Here is a 24,434-nt window from a genome sequence, read left to right as displayed (position 1 = left end):
ATGAAAAAGAATATTGATGACTTGATCGAGAGTGTAATTAATAATTTCCTGATCTTCCTGGGTTTTTTCAAAAATTTCAATTTTATGTCATTCTTTGATGTGTAATCATGGTTCACGGATATATTAACACCTCATACTGTGTACATTGTAATAATTAACACCATTCTGTTATTATACCTAAAACACACAAAATCCCAATATGTACATACACGTAAATTGAATTCTATTAATGTATGCTAACTATATTTGACCCTACACACGTCCTGTCGGAATTACAATTATATAACAACAGTTTTATGGTAAACGGGTTTCTATGCCACATGTCTAGAAGTCTAGACAATTCAACAACGCGTTAGTGCTAATCTGACATACGTTCATTCCGAATTGCAAATATTTAACAATATATGGTAAACGGGTTTCTATGTCGCATGTCTGCTATATCACTCTAGAAGTCTAGACAATTCAACAACGCGTTAGTGCTAATGTGACATACGTCCTGTCCGAATTACAATTATTCAACAACAGTTTTATGGTAAACGGTTTTATATGTCGCATTTCGCCTATATCACTGTAGAAGTCTAGACAATTCAACAACGCGTTAGTGCTAATGTGACATACGTCCAGTCCGAATTACAATTATTCAACAACAGTTTTATGGTAAACGGGTTTCTATGTCGCATGTCTGCTGTATCACTCTAGAAGTCTAGACAATTCAACAACGCGTTAGTGCTAATGTGACATACGTCCTGTCCGAATTACAATTATTCAACAACAGTTTTATGGTAAACGGGTTTATTATGTCGCATGTCGTCTATATCACTCTAGAAGTCTATACAATTCAACAACGCGTTAGTGCTGATGTGACCCGTTCTGTCCGAATTACAATTATTTAACGACAGATTTATGGTAAACGGGTTTCTATGCCACATGTCTATTGTATTACTCTAGAGTCTAGACAATTCAACAACGCGTTACTACTGTACAGACGTTCTTTTATTGAGAACTAGCCGACGCCTCGCGGTTTCACCCGCACAGTTTCCGTTCCTGTGAGCATACGGGGATAAAATATAGCCTATGACTCTCGCAAATGACGTGGCTTCCTAGTGGTAAAAGAATTTTCAAATTCAGTAGAGATTACAGCCCTACAATTTCACAAACTTTATAAAATAAAGTATAGTAAGAATAGTATAAGCATATTATAGTATACCCGGTCAACTTCGCTTTTATCTATTCTATTCACACCCTACACCTACCCTACCCTACCTTTTCTCTATTAGGGTAGGGTAGGTTACTATTTTTTTCGATTTGGGTTACATTATTGGAGTATTAGGAAGTACCCCAATTTTTTTTAACACTCGGGGATAGTGTAGCTTCCCGACAGTGAGAGAATTTTTCAAATCAGTTCAGTAGTTTCGGAGGATATTCAATAATAAACAAACAAACAAACAAATCTTTCCTCTTTTTAATATTAGTATACTAAATATTTGTCGATTGTCTAAATAAGGAATGGCGCTAGTGTGAAAGGTCTCTATGTTATTTAAAACATTCGACATTTTGACATCGGAATAAAGACAATGATGTATTTATTAATAGTAGGGGAGCCGAAGAGGGGATTTTTGCAGTTACTCGAGCGCGGCAGATAAACATAAGGGACTATACCTTGCACGTTGTTGAGTACCTCCACCAAGTATGAGCCCATAATATTGGTGGGTCCGTTTAGAGCAACCCAAAAAAAAAACTAACTTCGAAAATACTCAACCAGCACGTCAGATTAAGATAAGGTAGGTGAGTTGATAGCTAAAAGGTGTGCATTTCAAAAACCTGACGATTTGAGCGTAACGTAATGGAATGGGAGGGTTCCAAAGTTACAAAACGAAACCCTTATATTTCTGTTATCGAACCCCGAGCGCGGTTAATTTTTTACTTATTATGAGTGAAATAATCTCCTGAATAATCGCTCATGTTTTCTGACGATTTCATTAAGCCAAAGTAATAAAAATTGTTTTTAAAGTCTGTAGTTTTTTTTTCCACCGCTAAAATCGAAAACAGTATATATCCATTTATTAATCCAATCATTTAATCTACCAAATGCAATCGGTCCCCATGACGCTTTAGTAACTGCAAATTTAGCATCTCGGGCTCCCTTACTATAAACAGTTCAATTGTTTTTTTTTTAATCCAGCCTTACTCACTGGAAGTTCTGGATACTAAGATTTTATCATATTATATATATTTTTAAACTACACTAGCGGATGTCCGCGAATTCGTCCGCGTGGAATTCAGTTTTTCACAAATCCCGCGGGAACCATGGATTTTTCCGGGATGAAAAGTACGCAATGTGTTAACACAGAGTAAAATCTATTTCCGTTTCAAATTTCGGCCAAATCGCTTTAGTAGTCACGGCGTTATAGAGTAACAAACATCCAAACAGACATGCAAACTTTCGTGTTTATAATATTCATCATATCAGCCGGTGGACGTCCACTGCAGGACATAGGCCTTTTGTAGAGACTTCCAAACATCACGATACTGAGCCGCCTGCATCCAGCGAATGTCTGCGACTAAATCGCTTGGCGGTACGGTGGTAACTAGTCACGGCCGAAGCCAACCAATTAAGAAAACCTCAATCAGCCCAGCCGGGGATCGAACCCAGGACATTCGTCTTGTAAGTCTGCTGCGTCACAGAGGACGTCTGCACAATAATGCACATTGTGCTCTATAGTGTCATTATTTATTTACCACATACATGTACTGGTACACATAAGAGCCGTGATAGCCCAGTGGATATGACCTCTGCCTCCGATTCCGGAGGGTTTGGGTTCGAATCCGGTCCGGGGCGTGCACCTCCAACTTTTCAGTTGTGTGCATTTTAAAAAATTAAATATCACGTGTCTCAAACGGTGAAGGAAAACATCATGAGGAAACCTGCATACCAGAGGATTTTCTTCATTCTCTGCGTGTGTGAAGTCTGCCAATCTGCATTGGGCCAGCTTGGTGGACTATTGGCCTGACCCCTCTCATTCTGAGAGTAGACTCGAGCTCAGCAGTGAGCCGAATATGGCTCAGCAGTGAGCCGATAATGATAATGATGATTCGTGGTGCTATGTCGGTGTATTATATAAAGATAGGATTATTGTAATCTGTAATATCGGCTATCGGCGCCGACTTTACGCCGCAAAGCCTTGATAACGTATGCGTATTAATATGGAATTTTTGGTAATCTATAGCTGACCCGGCAAACGTATTTTTGCTAAATATTTCTATTTAAAACAAAAAATATAGTAAATCACCCTTATCAGTTATTCACTCAACACGAAATCTATACTAATATTATAAAGCTGAAGAGTTTGTTTGTTTGTTTGTTTGATTGAACGCGCTAATCTCTGGAACTACTGGTCCGATTTGAAAAATTCTTTCAGTGTTAGATAGCCTATTTATCGTATTCCTACGAGAACGGGAACCACGCTGGTAAAACCGCGCGGCGTCAGCTAGTTTCATAGAAAATTTAGAATTTTGAAAAACCCCCGAATGTCATAAAATTATTAATTACACTCTCGATCAAGTATCTTTCAGTGCGCTTTCATTTGAGACCCCACTCGAGTATATTTGCAGACATTCGGTAATTCTTCCCCACTTTCACCCCCACAACTTTAAAACGGCTCAACCGATTTTCATTAAACATGTCTAAGAACACTCGCACATAAGTCACATTTAATAAAAAAAAACTCAATTGAAATGAGACAGACTGACACTTCAAACTTATAACACTCCTCTTTTTGCGTCGGGGCTTTGGTAACAAACACAACGACACAATAATTTTATATATCCACTAGCAGACGCCCACGACTTCGTCCGCGTGGAATTCAGTTTTTCACAAATCTTGCGGGAACCATGGATTTTTCCGATATGAAAAGTAGCCCATGTATAGTAAAATCTATTATCATTCCAAATTTCAGCTAAATTGCCAGAAATCTACAAAGTTTAATACAAACTTTCATCCCCTATTTTATCCCCTTGGGGGTAGAATTGATCAAAATCCTTTGTTAGCGGATGCCTACGTCATAACATCAACCTGCATGCCAAATTTCAGCCCGATCCGTCCAGTGGTTTGCGCTGTGATCTCAGACTAATTAGATAAAGACCTGCCTCGCAAGACATTATTTTTCTGTCAAAGTATATGATCAACGATCTTATGCGATTATAAACACTGTCTCTATAGAATCGACGTTTCATAGTTTATAATCGTGTCCGTCGGTTAAAAACCTCCATAAAAATACCTTTTTGTGTAGCTAAATGGCGTAAAAAACGAACAAAAACTGCTAGTTTAGTATAAGATATGTATGAAATCTAAGCTCGTTTTCCTTCGAAAATGGCAGAAAATTTTGTTCGTGAATTTGGGTGCGATACTAGTCCTTATGTATTTAGTCTGAGGCTGTGATGGATCACTATGTCAGTCAGTCACTTTTGAGTTTTATATATTTAGATAATTATCTTGTGTGCACTTCTTCCCTACCCCTACTCTACCTCTACCCTACCCCTACCCCTTGACTCTTAAACGTTAATTGTATGGGAAATAGAAAAGGGTTGTTTTTATGAGTTTCCCGGCAATTATCCTAATTTTCCTCAGCTTTTAAACCTTCCCTATACCTTTACGAACATTTCAAGACCAAGATAAGATAAATCCGTTCAGTATCAAGTTTCAAGAATCACCTTCTGTATCTGATCTGACCATTGATCCAGCGGTTAAGCGAAAGTTTCCTAATGTGTTGGCCGATTTTTTTTCTTTTCCCGATTATTATAGTCAAATATTGAATCAACGTTTTGGGTCAAAGCTACAAATCCCCTCTCCTATAATATACAAGGCCTAGCCCTGTTGTGCCAAATATAGAGAATAATGATGAATATAGATTTGCACTCGTTTAAATTATAAGGATACTAAAACTTGTTTGTGGTATGGTCAGGTCATAATGTGCTATTGTCCAAGGTTCAAGGCAAACTGGTTGGTGGGTACAATTACGTACGATTGGTTAATGGTTGGTTGAGCTTTGTAATTTATAAATAAGGATAAACTTAACAATTTCAAACTTTAGCATTTTAAGTACCAGGGTATCATATAATCTAGGCATTATGGAAAAATACATTCTCCATATAATTATTTTTCTACTAAAGAAAATGTATAGTTATTAGGATAAGTTAGCTCAAGTTCCCTATTGTATTCTTTCGTCGTCATCAACCCATATTCGGCTCACTGCTGACCTCTCAGAATGAGAGGGGTTAGGCCAATAGTCCACCACGCTGGCCCAATGCGGATTGGCAGACTTCACACACACAGAGAATTAAGATAATTCTCTGGTATTCAGGTTTCCTCACGATGTATATCACGTGTCTCAATCGGTGAAGGAAAACATCGTGAGGAAACCTGCATACGGTTTCCTCACGATGTTTTCTTTCACCGATTGAGACACGTGATATTTAATTTCTTAAAATGCACACAACTGTGTACCGTGTGTGTACCGTGATAACCCAGTGGTTATGAGCTCTGCCTCCGATTTCGAAGGGTGTGGGTTCGAATCCGGTCCGGGGCATGCACCTCCAACTTTTCAGTTGTATTCTTTATGAATAAAAAAAAAAACATCCAAATCGGTCCATCCGTTTGCCACTAGCAGACACTAAGCAACAAACATCTTTTATGGAATATACAAAAAAGTGAAACTAACCTTCATTGAAGAAGCGTCTGTAATGAGTAGAAAGCCAAGAAAGAGGAAAATTAAAAACAAAGTGATAGGCTGGAATAAGCATGTAGCTGAAGCACACGGGAAGGCAAGACAAAAATTTTTGTTGTGGGTATCATATGGTAAACCAGCTGGTGGGCCGTTTTATACGGAGATGACTGAGGCCAGAAGAATTTTCAAAGCACGTTTAAAATGGTGTCAAAACCACCAAGAACAGATAAAAATGGACATTCTGGCCTCACATCATTCTAAAAATGACTTTAGGGGTTTTTGGAAGCATACAAATAAAATAAATGCTAAGCCTTCTATACCCGTGAGCGTCAGCGGCGTGAGCGACCCTGAAACGATTTCCAATGTTTTCAAGGACCACTTTTTTGTAAAATCGCCATTGGGGCCCTCTCATTTGATGCCTGATGTTGAGACTGACAGGGTGGTGGGGATACAATTCAAGTATAAAGAAATTGAAAGCACTATCAAGCATATGACCAGAGGTAAATCCCCGGGCCATGATGGTCTTAGCATCGAGCATCTACAACATGCTGGGCCACATCTACCGAGGGTCTTGGCCATGTTGTACAACATTTGTATTAGCCACAGCTACATGCCCAGTGAGATGATGCGTACTATAGTTGTGCCTATAGTGAAAAACAAAACCGGGGACTTATCCGATAAAACCAACTATAGGCCCATCTCATTGGCTACTGTCATCGCGAAGGTATTTGACAGCATGCTTAACTCTCACTTAAATAATTTCTTTAGACCACACGACAACCAATTTGGTTTCCGACATGGTTTGTCTACTGAGAGTGCTGTTTTGGGGCTGAAGCATGCTGTCACATACTATGCCAAGAGGAAGACTCAGATTTACGCCTGTTTTCTGGACTTGTCTAAAGCATTTGACCTGGTTTCTTATGACATCCTATGGCGAAAGATGGAGGAAGCAAAACTACCTCCAGAACTCACCAACATTTTTAAATATTGGTATAGAAACCAGGTCAACAATGTCCGGTGGGCAGGCGCATTGTCAGACTCGTATGGATTGGAGTGCGGAGTGAGGCAGGGGGGGTTAAGCTCACCTACGCTATTCAACCTGTACGTGGATGACTTGCTAGGCGAGCTCAGCAGCACCAGAACCGGCTGCTACATAGATGGAGTGTCTTTAAATAACATAAGTTACGCCGATGATATGGTGCTGTTGAGTGCGTCAATCTGTGGTCTCAGGAAGCTCATAGCTGTATGTGAGGCTTATGTGGCGAAACATGGTCTTGCCTATAACACTAAAAAGAGTGTAGTGATGGTCTTTGAGGCAGAGGGTAAAACATCTAAAAATCTAACCCTTCCACCTATCTCGCTGAATCGCGTAGCATTAGAGAGAGTGAATAAAGTCAAGTACCTCGGACACATGTTGACCCCTGACCTTAGAGACGACACTGACATCGAGAGAGAACGGAGGGCGTTATCAGTAAGAGCAAATATGCTGGCTCGCAGGTTTGCGCGGTGTTCATATGCCGTTAAAATTACGTTGTTCAGAGCATACTGCACTAGTTTCTACACGTGCAGCCTGTGGGCCAAATACTCTCAAAAATCTTATAACGCTCTCCGTGTACAATATAACAACGCATTCAGGGTGCTGATGGGGTTGCCCCGCTTTTGTAGCGTTCGCGGATGCGCGTGTTGACTGTTTTTACGCCACAATGCGCAAACGTTGTGGATCCTTGGTGCGCAGGGTGCGGGGCGGCACCAACAGCATTCTAGCAATGATTGCGAGCAGGTTGGACTGTAAATATGTGAATTACTGCTGTTCCATGTCAAATGGGTTGGAGCGGCAGTGACACACATATTACGAGTACTAGAAATAGAATAAGTTATATTACTATACTTAAGTAGTTCATAAGTTAACTAACACATTGTATTTTTACTAACATAACTATGAGCCTATTGAAGTTTGAAATAAAAGTATTATTATTATTATTATTATTATTATTGAGTACCAGGGCAACATAAACACGAGGCACTAGTATCGATATGTGTCATCCCATTGAAACGTGCGCACGGAAAACGTATGGAATCCGTGCAATGTAAATGATATACGAGCATGTGTGCCAAATGTGTGACGTATGTCAGTGCATGACAGTGGTGACATGACAAGCGCTTGACCTTTTGATCATTATATTTTATCATGCCTAACTGATTACATAAGTTATTAAATCTATACTAATATTATAAAAAGGAAAACTTTGTTTGTATGTTTGTAATGAATAGGCTCAAAAACTACTGAACCGATTTTAAAAATTCTTTCACCATTCGAAAGCTAAATTATCCACAAGTAACATAGGCTAAATTTTATTTTGGAATAAAATTGGGTTCCGTAAGATATTTGGGTTTTTCGGACACGAGGTGTAAAAAATTAACCAGAAAAGTAGGGTAGGGGTAGGTAGGAGTAGGGTAGGGGTAGAGTTAGGCTAGGGATAGGATAGGTGTAGTGGAAAGTTTACATCGAGTTTCACGCGGACGAAGTCACGGGCGTCGGCTAGTATATTATAATTTATAATCATACCATAAACGTACACGTATAGATTTAATCATTTGCTTTATTTTTTTATTGAAGTTAATTTTTCTACTCTCATGAGTACTTAAATCTTTCTTTGCCATTTTTATAAATGCGAAAATATGTCTGTCTGTCTGTTACCTTTTCACTGTTAAACCGCTGAACCAGCCGTGGTGAATGGTGGTATAACAATAAATGACACCTTGGATGAAAACATAGGCTACTTTTTGACCCTAAAATAAAAATAGAAGGGGATGAAATAGCGGTTGAAAGTTTGTATGGAAAGTCCTTCATTTTTTGAGTTACAGTTTTAAAAATTTGTGCATAAATCATAAAATAAATACGAAATATAATGTGATTCAAGAATTTTTAAAATTCAACCCCTAAAGTGGTGAAATAGGGGTTGAAAGTTTACATTGATTTCCATGCTAACGTATTACGTCTATATAAAAGAAAATAATGTTAGTTACACTATTAATTACTCAAGAACGGCTGAACCGATTTGGCTGAAACTTTGTGGAGAGATAGCTTTGAACCAGGAGACGGACTTAGGATAAGGGGTAGGTTATAAGGGTAGAGAAGAGGTGCACATAATATCCGAAGCATGACCGGGTCCGCTACACAGAATAGAAAACGCTAAAAGCTGACGCTTGTTCGCTATATGTAAAATTTCAACCCCTATTTGACCACTTTAGGGGTTGAATTTTAAAAATTGTTGAATTACATTATATTTGCTATTTTTTTCATGATTTATGAACACATTTTTAAAACTGTAACTAAAAATGGACGACTTTCCATACAAATTTTCAACACCTATTTCACCCCATTCTATTTTTATTTTAGGGTCAAAAAGTACCCTATGTTTTGCTCTAAGGTCCTATCATTGTAGCCAAAATTCATCTTAATCAGTTCAAACGTTTAAACGTGAAAAGGTTACAGACAGACTTTCGCATTTATAATATTAGTATAGATTAAATTTGTAAATTGGTTTATTTCTGTCCTCTACAATTTTAGCATTTTATTTATATTTCCGGTAGGTACAAATCCTTGGCTTTTGTACACACATAGCGGGTTTAATAATAAAAATAAAAATAACTCTTAAGGAGGAGGATTTCCGGTCTTATGTTAGCTATATACTTGAATGTTATAAGACTGAAGTGTATGTTTGTTTGTTTGAACGCGCTTATCTCAGGAACCACTTATTTGATCAAAATCAAAAATCATTTATTTCAAGTAGGCTCAGTTTACAAGCACTTTTGACACGTCAGTTGACTATTTGTAAAGATTCTACCACCGGTTCGGAAGGCAGGTTCTGCTGAGAAGATACCGGCAAGAAACTCAACAGTTGCTCTTTTGAAAAAGTCATACAGTATTATAATTTACAATTAATAACAATTACTGTTTACATTTCTTATAGTTTTACTTCCTGTGTGAAGGTGGCAGCTGATCCAACGGCCTCCAAGCATCTTTATCATTAAGGAACTCATCAATGTTGTAGTACCCTCGACAAGTAAATGTTTTTAACACATTGCTTAAAGCTATGCATTGGCAGGTCCATCACAGTCTTGGGGATCTTATTATAGAAGAGTACACCCAAACCTACAAAAGATTTTTTTACTCTTTGGAGACGATATGCAGAAATAACTAACTTATGCCCGTGTCTAGTAAGACGTGGGTTTAAATCTCCTTTTCGTTTGTACAAATTAATATTTTGTCTTACATATACATATATACTTGATCGAATTGAAGATTTTGTGTTGAATAGTCCATTTATTGATGAAGGCTATACACACACGCTACTATCAAAAGGAATGGACTATCAATGAAAAATGTGGCAAAAACGGGATAAATAATACCTACCTACCTTTTTAATCGACTTAAAAGGAGGAAGTTCGCAATTCAACGCGTATGATTTTTTTAAATATTTGTTACCTCATAACTGAGCTCTTTCCACATAACTAAGTTGAAAATTGTCTTTTTGTTTGAAAAAGTATACTTTAGATCCATTTTATTTTCATGAAAATCAGTTTTGTAATTTTGTGTTGAAATCAAAATAACTGAAAATACGTTTTTGAGCCGTGAGAGCCGTGATAGCCCAGTGGATATGACCTCTGCCTCCGATTCCGGAGGTTGTGGGTTCGAATCCGGTCCGGGGCATGCACCTCCAACTTTTGAGTTGTGTGCATTTTAGGAAATTAAATATCACGTGTCACAAACGGTGAAGGAAAACATCGTGAGGAAACCTGCATACCAGAGAATTTTCTTGATTCTCTGCGTGTGTGAAGTCTGCCAACCCGCATTGGGCCAGCGTGGTGGACTATTGGCCTAACCCCTTGTGGCGAACGAACTCTTTCGTTCGCCCACTTTAGGTTAGGCCATCTACATTCACATTCCAGATTCATTTCATATTTAGAATTCCCTCGACCGCGCATGCGTGGATATATTGTTTCGCCCATTCATTACATCTTAACCAGTCCTCCATTCCACATCACATCATCTATTTGATAGTACTTTTATTTTATATCCATATACTATTGTTACAATCAGTGAAATAATAAATATACCTACTAATCAACATCGCCTTATATCAATATACCAAATATCAAACCTCCATGGCGATACCCTCTCATTCTGAGAAGAGACTCGAGCTCAACAGTGAGCCGGGATATGGGTTGATAACGACGTTTTTGAAGTCGGTTCCATTTTAATTTTAATGTTAATAATTAAAAACTTGTGTTTGTTTCATTCAGCTAAGCCTAAACATAAATGAATAAATACTAGGACATTATAAACTGCATAGCGATGTTTTGAAAGTATCAAGGCACCGCTTTGTTGCAAATACCTGCCTTGTAATTATTTCAATGTCATACTGAACCTGCTAAGCCCTCATTCGCACGAGTGTTTTTTTACCGGACGTTAAAAAAGCGTCCAAGTAAAACAAATGCATTCCCAAGTATACTATGTTCACACGACAGGGTTTTTAAAATATAGCGCTTTTTTCGAGCAGTGTTGCATTTTGAATTTTGGACGTTGGAAATAGACCTTCATTTAGCTTCATACTATTACTTTGAACGTTTTTTTAACGTTTAAAAAACTCTCGTGCGAATGAGGACTTATGAGATGTCCTTATAATGACAAATGCATGTCTTAAACTTAAGCTGGGCTTATGAAAATGAATCAGCCAATGGTTTTTTTACTGCACATAACTTCCTATCAACACATCTACTAGTAGATAGTTCTTTTTTAATAGTCTATTATGTTTTAAATTATCTCTGTATTCTTTACTCGACTGCAAGAAGGGTTATGTTTTTCGTTTATCTTGTATGTATGTATGTATGTATGTATGTATGTATGTATGTATGTAAGTATGTATGTAATATTCTTTATTACCTGATGTCTTACAAACCGTTGAACGGATTTACGTAGAGATCGAGCTTTATTCAGTGAATCATTTATCGATTGGTGAAAGAAAACAGTATAAGATAAAGATAAGATAAATATACTTTATTTGCATACCACAAAGACAAAAACAAGTGAAATAAAAAAACAAATTAGGAAGAGATCAGCATACAAAAGGCGGCCTTATCGCTAAGTAGCGATTTCTTCCAGGCAACCTTCGGTTTAGGAAAACTTAAGGACATCAGCAGGTGGCGTAAAACAAAAATAACCATAGTATTATTAATACACATACATACAAATAATTTACATCCTAATACATAAACAATATTACACAAATACCTACTAATACCTACTAACTAATAATGAATAAAATACATATCAAAATATACTAATAAATACCTTATATTGAAAAGAAATAGTAGATACAGATCGTTTTTACTGCACCAGATAATGAGTCTTTACGGCATTTTTAAAAATGTCCAGTGTCTTTGATTGCCGTATATTTAAGTATGAAAATTTAATTCGTTCGTCGTTTAATATATTTGTTGTTTACCGAACACAAAAACAGACGTATTAGAGGCTTTTCTATACTAATATTATAAAGAGGAAATCTTTGTTTGTATGTTTGTTTGTTTGATTGTAATGTATAGGCTCACAAACTACTGGACCGATTTTAAAAATTCTTTCACCATTCGAAAGCTATATTATCCACAAGTAACATAGGCTAAACTTAATAGAAATTTTAAGATATTTGGGTTTTTCGGACACAAGGTGTAAAAAATTAACCAGAAAAGTAGGGTAGGGGTAGGTAGGAGTAGGGTAGTTGAAAGTTTACATCGAGTTTCACGCGGACGAAGTCGCGGACGTCGGCTAGTGTTATATAATATGGATAGATAACTGTATTACAATATGTAACATGAAATTTTGAAAAACCCCCGAATAGCATATAATTATTATTACATTCTCGATCAAATCTCTTTCATTTGAAAGCCCACTCGAGTATATTTGCAGCAGACATTCGTTCGTTCTTCCCCACTTTCACCCCCACAACTTTTAAACGGCTCAACCGATTTTCATCAAACATGACCAAGACATGAGTCACCTTCAGTCAGTTGCACAGACTAAATTCTATTTTTTTTATATATATAAATATTTATATTAAATTGAAATTGCTTCAACCGTTCGGAAGCTATGGAGCTATGGACAGACACGTCAAACTTATAAATTTTTGACGTCCTCCGTGGCGCAGTGGTATGCGCGGTGGATTTACAAGACGGAGGTCCCGGGTTCGATCCCCGACTGGGCAGACTGAGATTTTCTTAATTTGTCCAGGTCTGGCTGGTGGGAGGCTTCGGCCGTGGCTAGTTATCACCCTACCGGCAAAGACGTACCGCCAAGCGATTTAGCGTTCCGGTACGATGCCGTGTAGAAATCGAAAGGGGTGTGGATTTTCATTTACCTCCTAACAAGTTAGCCCGCCTGCCTGCCTGCCTGTTAGTCTTAGACTGCGTCATCACTTACCATCAGGTGAGATTGTAGTCAAGGGCTAACTTGTAAAGAATTAAAAAAAAAAAGAACACAATTGTTGTCTCGGGGGTTAAAAACAAGTTTGTTTTATATAAAACAAGACGATTTAACAATACTTACACTTTTTAAACTGAATACACAATAGTTTTTCGTAACCACAAACATTACATGGATTACGTGGTCTGGGTATTAAGTAGGTATTCTTATGTATACTTCTTTCTATATGTAATATTATAAAGAGGTAAAGTTTGTAGTGTTATTGGGCGTAATCTCTGGACCTATGTAACCGATTTTGTAAATTCTTTTACCATTAGTAAGCCACGTTCGCTTGGTCGCTAACTATGGGTCTCATAAGAAGGCTCAGAGTCACACAGCGGGCGATGGAACGAGCTATGTTAGGAGTATCTCTGCGTGATCAGAAGAACCAAAGTCACCGACATAGCTCAACGAGTTGCGAAGCTGAAGTGGCAATGGGCGGGGCACATAGTTCGAAGAGCCGATGGGCGTTGGGGTCCCAAAGTGCTGGAATGGCGACCCCGCACTAGTAAGCGCAGTGTTGGCCGACCCCCCACCAGGTGGACTGACGACATCAAGCGAGTCGCAGGGATTCGCTGAATGCAGGCGGCTCAGTATTGAGATGTTTGGAAGTCCTTACAAAAGGCCTATGTCCTGCAGTGGACGTCCATCGGCTGATATGATGATGATGATGATGAAGCCACGTTATTAGTGAGTGGCATAGGCTATATTTCTATCCCCATAATCTCACGGGAACGGGAACTACACGCGTGAAACCGCGTTGCATCGTCTAGTTTTCAATACTTACAGCTATGTAAGTTTATATAATTGCTAGATTATTATCATAGACTATCAAGGTCTATCGTATCCGCTAGGTCAGTTTGTATTAGGTCAAGCATGACAATTTTATATATATATATATATATTAACCAGTTTGTACGTCAATGACCCGACTTTTAGATTTGCATTTTATGTATGTTGCGATATTTTTTTTATAAACATATGGGGAAATTCGCGTAAAATGGCTGAAAAGCGTCAGTCCAAGGTTAAGGGGCCGGAGTCGTATAAAAGGACCGGGGTTCGATCCGTGCCCCAACTATAGTATGCGCGTTATCATCTGAGTCGTCCGGTCATAAAAGTCAAAAAAGATAGGAATGTGCAGCGCGCCTACCTGCGCACCCTAATTATCGATAAACGGCTACCTGCGCACGTGCTAATGATGAGTCAATAATGATTTGGACGATTCTGATTGGTCGGTTTCTAATGTAATTGCATTGCGTATTTTTTTTGCTATAAATGTGTTTACTGCAATTAAATAAATACATTCATGTGTTACTCGTTGCGCACTATGGATACTTTATTTTCTAACGTTGATCTGAAGAAATTACATGGCGATATTAGCCCTCAAGCTCGAACACTGATTCACAACGTATTCCTGTTTCTCAATGAATTGAAAAGTTTATTTAGTTAATAATTATATAATATGAAATATGTATTATATTAAATCAAATATTGTTAATTTTTTTAATTTTGTGAACAAGATACGATAATAAACTTTACTTATCGATAATATGTCTTTCATTGTTACACCCTTCACTAGACGGCTCCATAAGACCCATAAGTGCAAGCGAGATAGATATAGAGAAATGATTTATGGCCCTAAGACTCAGTTGTTAACGATAGTAGTATAGGCTATTGTCATTATCGGGTTGGAGTTTTCGTTTGGGGGGGGGGGGGGGGCACGTATATGTAATTTTTTTTTCAATTTTTTTGTACGTCAATGACCTGGCTTTATGACCTAGCTTTTAGATTTGCATTTTATGTATATTGCGATATATTTTTATAAACATATGAGAAAAAAATACATATACCCTGGCAGAGTATGTTGTAGGCTCTTGTACCAAGGCGCGCTTGGAACCCACGTGACTTTTATGGAACCCTAGTTTATTTTTTACATAAAACTCTTCCTCAAGAACTTCCTTGACGTCTGAATAGGCTGTTAGGTCAACGATCTTTGCCTGTCCCCGAATTTATTTGAGGAAAAATAAAAAAAAAACTATTCACAGTGCTGATGACAGCAGTTCTAATTTTAAAGTTCATTCCGGCCCTTAGGTGGGAAATAATTTATATGAGATTTTCCATCCCTATGGAGGGAAGCAGCATTTTCCACCCAACGCTCGGATCAAACAACACTACTTTCCCAGTATGAGAAACGAAAAAGTTACTTCATTACCTAGGCTTTACAGCGAAAGCTTTACTAAAGTCGACCTCAAGGGTTAGTATAACGTGTCTCTAAGGCATCCTCTGAGATTCTAACCTTGGCTTAGAGGGGCGTTCAGATCTATCATGCTTATAGGATGAGTGATTAGGAATTCATGTCAGGGTGACGTTGGAAAGATCTGATTTTGTGTTCTAATGGTATTTAATGTAAGGATCGTTTTATCTTTGTCAACAGATGCGCCTGCACCGCTGTGAGGGCTGCCTCGCGGCCTGTAGGCCCGAGCGCGGCGCTAGGAGTCTCGTCAGGTAAACTCATTGCTTCTTATGGTTACCTAGTACTTTTTACTTTGAACTTTACTCTAGTTTGAACAACATCGATCTTATTCTAAAGAACTCCACTCACGTGAAGCGCGGCACTAGGAGTCTCGTCAGGTAAACTTATTGCCTATTAATTTATGGTAGCCTAGTACTTTTTAATTTGAATCATATCAATCAATCGAGCATATACCCGATTTTCAAGGGTGGACTCGCAGGAAGCGGTCGTCAAGTAAAGTCACTCATTACTTTATCCTAGCCTAGTATGTTTTATGTTTAACTGCGATGTTAAGCGACCATTATTTGGTCGAAAAGCGTCAAACGCGACTATGTCTCGTCTTGTAAACTCAATGCTTATAAGATTATGCTAGCCTAGTATTTTTTATGTTTAACTACATCGATCATATTCTATCGATTGTTAAGCGACCATTATGTATGTATGTGGTCGAAGAGTATCAAACGCGGCTGCATCTCGTCTTGTAAACTCAATGCTTGTAAGATTATGGTAGCCTAGTATTTTTTATGGTTAACTACATCGATCATATTCTATCGAATGTTAAGCGACCATTATGTGGTCTAAAAGTGTCAAACGCGACTGCGTCTCGTCTTGTAAACTCAATGCTTATATTATGCTAGCCTAGTATTTTTAACGTTAAAAGTGAAAATGTTGATCTACCGGAAGTAGAGTGGCGGTCAGGCGGGCAGCGGTCAAACCGTCGAACGCAACGCATGCGCCTCGCCATCCTGTTATCTCTTTCTTGGTTGGTCATAACAAACTAACACTTTGAAATATCATTTACCCAAATATCAGGCTCCTAACTTTTCCAGAATCTTAGATCCAGAACCATTTGTAACCACCAAATTTTATATTGCACACTCTTAAAAAAAATCTAATTCATCTGTCTTTCTTTTAAAGCAGCCAATTGAAGAAAGCGAGACGGTCTCCATACACAGCGCCGCCTCTGAACAAGGAGACGATCAAAATGGCGGACCTGAAGCCTACGCCGCCAGACAATAATGCGCCACGTGAGTTTTTACATCTACCGTCTAATCTAGTTGTTTTGATCGAATCAAAGTTGTAACTCAGTTATAGTCCAGTAATATTAAGTTTTATCTGGGGATAAATTCCTACTGAGCTGATTTTTTATATACACCTTTATTACGGGGTTATTATGAAGATGCGAAAAGTCGACATCGTGCCGGCTAATCAAAATTCAGCTCAGTAGGAATTTTTTCCCAAATTGAAGTTTAAAATGCCTAAAATGCCTAAAATTACTGGACTATTATGTTTTAACGATCATATCTAATAACTAGCGAGCCGGTCAAATTTCGCTTTGACTTATTCCCTACCCCTATCCTATTCTACCCCTACCCTACACCTACCCGACCTCTACCCTTCCCCCTATCATGTCCTACCCCTACTCAAAAATAAATATTAATAAAATAATCCATGAAGGATTATGCAACGAAAGGTGTGGACGGATGAAAAAATGAGCTAGTCGCCTATAGTATAGCCAACAGTCGGTGTCCCCCGACTATCCACCTTATTCAGGTATGTATATCAATATATTTATTATTATTCGTACTCGTGACGTCACAAATCGACCACTCACAAGTTGGTGAGCGCTTTACGTTTTTAATCTGGCGTAGCGTTCTGCCATCTACAGGCATAGTCAAACAGTGTTTGTTATTTAAAATTCCCAGTAGATGGCGTTGTTAGAGAACTTTGAAACAATCCCTTTCTGTACACTTCAAGAACCTGTTGCGTTGTAGTTATGCCTTAGGCTCATAGATGGCGCTTTCTTTTATTTTGTTTTTTAAAGAAGTTTTATTTCTCGTATTTCGAAGCTAGTCGGGAATTCCTATAATTTTTCCGAGATTGTGGCAAATACACATACATACAGAGTTGACAGGTCTTTTTTTATTCTTTACAAGATAGCAATCTCACCTGATGGTAAGTGATGATGCAATCTAAGATGGAAGCGGACTAACTTGTTAGGTGGAGGATGAAAATTCACACCCCTTTCGGTTTCTACACATCGTACCGGAGCACTAAAACATCACTGGCTTGGCACCGCCTTCAAACTGATCAGAAAGTAGCACATAGGCAAGATGTTATTTTTTGCTTTTTAGTTTAAGTTATTTTTTGAGTTGGAAGTCGGTTGAATTTTTTAATTAAATTTTTATGTAAATAGATCTTGAATTGTCACCACAGCATCTTTAGATTATGACCTAGCCAAACTTATTCATTGATAAATATCATTTAATATACAAGGCGCTGGGGAGTTTTTTCCCTAAACTTCAAGGTGTTGATGAGTCCAGAAAAAAATATTAGTAAGAACTAATATATTTTTTTTTTATGAAAATTTTTATGTTTTCATACAAAGTAATTCAAATTATTTCGACTGTCCAAGTAACACACGCTGACGCATTTATCTATCCCTACATTTGAATATTTAAAAAAGAAATCAAAATCAAAAATCTTTTTTTTCAAGTAGGCTCATTTTTCAAGCACTTTTGACACGTCAGTTGACTATTTGTAAAGATTCTACCACCGGTTCGGAAGGCAGGTTCTGCTGAGAAGATACCGGCAAGAAACTCGACAGTTGCTCTTTTGAAAAAGTCATACAGTATTATAATTTACAATTGATAACAATTACTGTTTACATTTCTTATAGTTTTACTTCCTGTGTGAAGGTGGAAGCTGATCCAACGGCCTCCAAGCATCTTTATCATTAAGGAACTCATCAATGTTGTAGTACCCTCGACTAAGTAAATGTTTTTTAACACATTGCTTAAAGCTATGCATTGGCAGGTCCATCTTCTTCTTATTATAGAAGAGTACACCCAAACCTACAAAAGATTTTTTTACTCTTTGGAGACGATATGCAGAAATAACTAACTTATGCCCGTGTCTAGTATGTAAAGTTTGACTACGTCATAAGGGACACATTTTAAGATCTATTTACAAAATAAATACTATTTACTCCGAAAATAATAATTTTAGAAAACACATGGTCTTTGAACATTTTAAATTAATTTTCGTTGAAGAAATTATTAATTCCAAATCTATGGGGAATACTCCCCAGCACCCTGTATAATATGCAGTGATGTTAATAGGATAAATCCAATCGACCTTAAAATATTTCGATGACGTCACATCATTAAAGGTCAGCAAAAAAATAACAAACATGCGAGTTCGCATTGCAAACATAAATTACAGTAGCAAGTTATCCTTTATTTAGTCATACAGAGACGCAAACACGGTTCTGTGGTGCGTTTGAATTATTAATATGTTGTGTAATCACATAATTATTATATAATAATTTATAATTAATGTATCTCCGACGCATTCCAGCAACAAGTACTTATAGTAGAGCTTCATTTCAGTGTGATGTTTTTTCATGTGAAATTCGTCCAAAGACTTATTTAGAAGTGAAACAGAAGTCTTTTAAAAGGAATTTAGAAGTGTTTTAACTTTTAGTGTCATTCGCTCTAAAATTAGTGTTCAAATATAATGTAATAGTTGATAAATTTAAGTGACATGAAGTGATAAATATAAATTAATTAAAAAGTTTGTTATTAAATAGCATTTTCTTTGATTATAACCATAGTTGCTTAGGACACTTCGTAATAAACATTCGTGTAGAAACTAAAGTATTTTCTTGTGTGACAATCAGAAACTATTTTTAAAATGTTTTAACTAGAAACAATTAAACCAGTAGCTTAATTCACTGTTAAATAAAGATAATTTTATAACTGTTACAAAAAAAGTGTTATTTACATAAAACTGAGCCATAAGTTTTATTTGATCTGCGTTTTCATTATATTTGCCGTGTCAAAATATAAGGTAAAGTACAAAGTAGTTATAAGGAAATTCCTCATTTTGTCGCTATTTAAAGACCAAAGTGAACTTTTATACATTAACTAGGAATCCCGCCTATTGGAGCCGCGATAGTCTAGTGGATATGACTTCTGCCTTTGATTCGGAGGGCGTAGGTTCGAATCCGGTCCGGGGCATGCACCTCCAACTTTTCAGTTGTGTGCATTTTAAGAAGTTAAATATCACGTGTCTCAAACGGTGATAGAAAAACGTGTTACGTTAATTCTCGGCGTGTATGTGAAGTCTGCCAATCCGCATAGGGCCAGCGTGGTGGACTATTAGCCTAACCCCTCTCATTCTGAGAGGAGACTCGTGCTCAGCAGTGAGCCGAATGTGGGTTGATAATGTTCTCCGTATACTCACAGAACGGGAACTACGCGTGTGAATTGCAAGGCGTCGGCTAGTTTATGATGATTATTAAATATCTACCAGGAGCGCAGTAAAGCGAAGGAGATACTAAAATAAATGGGGTGGGTTTTCATCCCTATGCTGTAGATGTCCCTAGGACCCGTACAAAACGCCTTGCGTCTTCTTTTCTCGGCTAGGGTTTGGAATACCCTTCCCAAGTGTTTCCTGAATCTTATAACTTGGGTATCTTAAAGACAAGAGTAAATAGGCACCTTCTAGGCAAGCGTGGCCCATATTAGATTGTATCTAAACTTATCATGGTCATGGTCAAACGCGAGCCTATTTGTATAAAAACTATCTGAATCTTTTCCTACGGAACCCTGCATTGCGCGTGGCCCGACACGCACTTGGCTGTTTTTACTAATTAATAAATGGAACAGTCGAGCAGTGTCTTTTTTTAAACTCCTGTGCTCCTTTACTAACAATGATGATGGTGATGATGACTAAATTGGTTGGTGGGAGGCTTCGGCCGTGGCTAGTTACAACCCTACAGACAAAGACGTACCGCCAAGCGATTTAGCGTTCCGGTACGATGTCGTGTAGAAACCGAAAGGGGTGTGGATTTTCATCCTACTCCTAATAGATTAGCCCGCTTCCATCTTAGATTGCATCATCACTTACCATCAGGTGAGATTACAGTCAAGGGCTAACTTGCATAGAATTAAAAAAAAAATCTCTGCGTGTGTATGAAGTCTCCCAATCGGTATTGGGCCAGCGTGGTGAACTATTAGCCTAATAGTTCGCCACGCTGGCCCTAAGGAGACTCGAGCTCAGCAGTGAGCCAAATATGGGTTGATAACTCAGACTAAATACATAAGGACTAGTATCGCACCCAAATTCACGAAAAAAAATTTCTGCCATTTTCTAAGGAAAACGAGCTTAGATTTCACACATATCTTATACTAAACTAGCAGTTTTTGTTCGTTTTTTACACCATTTAACTACACAAAAAGGTATTTTTACGGAGGTTTTTAACCGACGGACACGATCGTAAACTATGAAACATCGATTCTATAGAGACAGTGTTTATAATCGCATAAGATCGTTGATTATATACTTTGACAGAAAAATAATGTCTTGCGAGGCAGGTCTTTATCTAATTAGTCTGAGGTTGATAATGATGATGATGACTAAATATCTACCAGGAGCGCAGTAAAGCGAAGGAGTTACTAAAGTGTTTGTATCTTTGGCAGCGATGCCTTGGTTCGGCATGGACATCGGCGGCACCCTCACGAAGCTGGTGTACTTCGAGCCGCGGGAGACCAACCGCCGCGAGTTGGACAAGGAGACGGAGATACTGAAGAACATACGGCGGTACCTTACCAGGAACTCGGCGTACGGGAAGACTGGAAGACGGGATGTGCATTTACAGGTACAGAGTGCCTAGTAGTAGGAGTTAGTTTTCATACTGTGACGATCGCGTAAACGTAAACGCGAATTTATATGGAATTGAAACAGTTGTGCAGTAATGCCACTAGATGGCGCTGTTTCAATTCCTTGGAAATTCGCGTTTACATTTACGCGATCGTCATAGTGTTAAACTGCCACAAGGCACACAGTTTGGATTGTTAATCATATACAGGATGTCCCGTAAATAATACGACATACTCTACAGAGTGATAGCTGACATCAATGCTTACAAGAATAACGCAATATTTATGGTAGCCGAAATTTTTCGGTTTCCAAGTTATATTGATTTTTCTACAAAATACAAAAATCACTACTTTTAATCCAATTTCGTCGTCATCAACCCATATTCGGCTCACTGCTGAGCTCGAGTCTCCTCTCAGAATGAGAGGGGTTAGGCCAATAGTCCACCACGCTGGCCCAATGCGGATTGGCAGACTTCACACACGCAGAGAATTAAGATAATTCTCTGGTATGCAGGTTTCCTCACGATGTTTTCCTTCACCGATTGAGACACGTGATATTTAATTTTTTAAAATGCACACAACTGAAAAGTTGGAGGTGCATGCCCTGGACCGGATTCGAACCCACACCCTCCGTAATCGGAGGCAGAGGTCATATCCACTGGGCTATCACGGCTTATATACAATATATATATGTATATAATATATATATATATATATATAATCCAATTTAGTCGTACTATATGTTAAAATTTTTTATTGCATATGATCGTTGATCATATACTTTGACAGATAAGTAACGTCTAGCGAGGTCCTAATATAATTTAGTCTGAGACACGGTATCTTGTTTGTTATAATCTCTTAAGTGAGCAATAAAGGTATTCTTATTGTTATTTTTCTTTATAAATTACTTAATATTTCCAGATGGACAACGTAACGATACGCGGTCGTCGTGGTACGCTCCATTTCATAAGGTTCCCCACTAGCGAGGTTGGCGCGTTTCTGCAGCTCGCTCGCTCCAAGGGCATGGCCACTCTTGTCAATACCATATACGCGACTGGCGGTGGCGCGTACAAGTTCGAAGTGGATTTTATTAAGGTGGGAAAGAGAGAGAGACACAATTGGTATTTAAAGAAAAGAGATAGTAAAACAGATAGATGAATGAATGTTACACTATCCTCCTCAATAGCTATGTGCTCCTGGTAATCACAATTTAGTTTTTGATAGGAAATTGTTTGAATAGACAAATTAAAACGTCACTGGGTACTGTAGTGCCCAAAAATTACGGAAAAGGATACATACACTTTTGTTATGTGAAGAAAAGAGATAACAAGAAGTATAGATGACTACCCAAAAAAATTGTCCAGTCGGAAGTTATGATTGCGCATAGGAATGAAGCTGTTGAAATTACTCTTTTTTTGTCGTAATTTCACGAATAAGCGATTTGTCACCCACTCTGTGTAATCCGTGTTGTGTGACATACAATTTTTGGACACAATGTGTGATTCATGGCGGCTGAACGTGACTTCTGGTGTTTTCTGTAATCTGAGTGTCCTATAGTCGTATAGTGTTACTAGTCTATGGTCAACCCACAGGAGGAGGATTGGAAATATAGTATAAAACAAAATCTAGGAAAGGAACTATGTAGTCTGTGGTATGACGAACGAACATTAGACAATAACCTTAATAAGCATGTAAGGTTAAGAGCTTCTAATACTCTTACATGGCTATAACGACTCTGGTTAACCAGACCTCACAAGTGTAAAGTACTGACTGACTTTATAAGTGGGGGAAAGAGAATTTATGTGTTCTCCTCATTAGTTACTCCTGGTACATCGTTGAATTACAGCACACAAAATTCAGTCTACAACACGGTCCCTCCTCCTTAGTTATCAGTTCCTGGTACATTGTTGAATAACAAATGCAGTCTCCAACTGAATGTTTAAGTACTAGGAGTTCATAGCTAATGAGGAGATTATTGACAAGCTTCCTTTGTTGTCAGGAAGTGAACATGAACCTGTCAAAGCTGGACGAGCTGGACGCGCTGATAGCCGGCGTGCTATTCGTGGACTCCATGAACCCTCAGGAGTGCTACTACTGGGCGCCTCCTGACTCCATCACCAGCCAAGATACTGTGAGTTTATACTTCTGTACTACTAACTAACGTCCACGTGACGTGTTGTTGTTGTGGTGTTTTTAACGTGACGTCATGAAACAGTTGGAATAGAAACCGTCATGGCCGACAGCGTTTTGGCTCGTATTGTCATATAAATATTAAAAAATAAAAATTTTCATGTAATAAATGTCTCAAAAAAATATGATACATTTTTTTTCAATCGAACAATAATGATAAATTTAAGACCATATAAAACGAAATTAGACAATAGTTAGATATTCTTGCTCTCTGTTCCAGCCTCCGTACCTCGAAGCGTCTCTGAGTCAGTACGCGAGGAAACCCTTCGACTTTTCCAACCCCTACCCCTTCCTGCTGGTCAACATAGGCAGCGGGGTGTCCATGCTGGTGGTGAACGCCCCTAACGACTACTACAGGGTTAGCGGTACGAGGTAAGCCTTGTAGATATGTCGTCATCATCATCATATCAGCTGATGACCTTCCAAACATCACGATACTGAGCCGCCTGCATTCAGCGAATCAATGCGACTCGCTTGATGTCGTCAGTCCACCTGGTGGGGGATCGACCAATACTTCGTTTACTAATGCGGGGTCGCCATTCCAGCACTTTGGGACCCCAACGTCCATCTGCTCTTTGAACTATGTGTCCCGCCCACATTGATATGTATAATAAAAAAAAAATACTCGCCATGTTGCGAAAAAAAAGCGGGTGATTTAAACCCTCAGACTATTAAGATAAGGACCTCGCCTCGCTAAACGTTACTTTTCTGTCAAAGTATATGATCAACGATCTAATGCATTTATAAAAACTGTCTCTATAGTATCGATGATTCATAGTTGTAATCGTATTCGTCGGTTAAAGAGTTCCTTAAAAATACCTTTT

The 24,434-nt window shown here is 38.2% G+C and overlaps 1 protein-coding gene across 1 annotated transcript in view; it reads left to right on the top strand.

Moving 5' to 3' along the window:
- The window catches only part of LOC112044879 (pantothenate kinase 3), a 41,834-nt gene that overhangs the window by 8,358 nt on the left and 9,042 nt on the right, over nucleotides 1–24,434 (top strand). The window contains exons 2-7 of the mRNA XM_024080868.2: nucleotides 15,677–15,747; nucleotides 16,676–16,782; nucleotides 21,241–21,419; nucleotides 22,342–22,515; nucleotides 23,420–23,551; nucleotides 23,831–23,982. Coding sequence (XP_023936636.1) covers nucleotides 15,677–15,747; nucleotides 16,676–16,782; nucleotides 21,241–21,419; nucleotides 22,342–22,515; nucleotides 23,420–23,551; nucleotides 23,831–23,982 — 815 coding nt within the window. The remainder of the gene's footprint in view (nucleotides 1–15,676; nucleotides 15,748–16,675; nucleotides 16,783–21,240; nucleotides 21,420–22,341; nucleotides 22,516–23,419; nucleotides 23,552–23,830; nucleotides 23,983–24,434) is intronic.

The sequence above is a fragment of the Bicyclus anynana genome, chromosome 26, assembly GCF_947172395.1.
Source record: "Bicyclus anynana chromosome 26, ilBicAnyn1.1, whole genome shotgun sequence".
NCBI classification, from domain to species: domain Eukaryota; kingdom Metazoa; phylum Arthropoda; class Insecta; order Lepidoptera; family Nymphalidae; genus Bicyclus; species Bicyclus anynana.
This window is presented reverse-complemented; position numbering and strand designations above follow the sequence as displayed.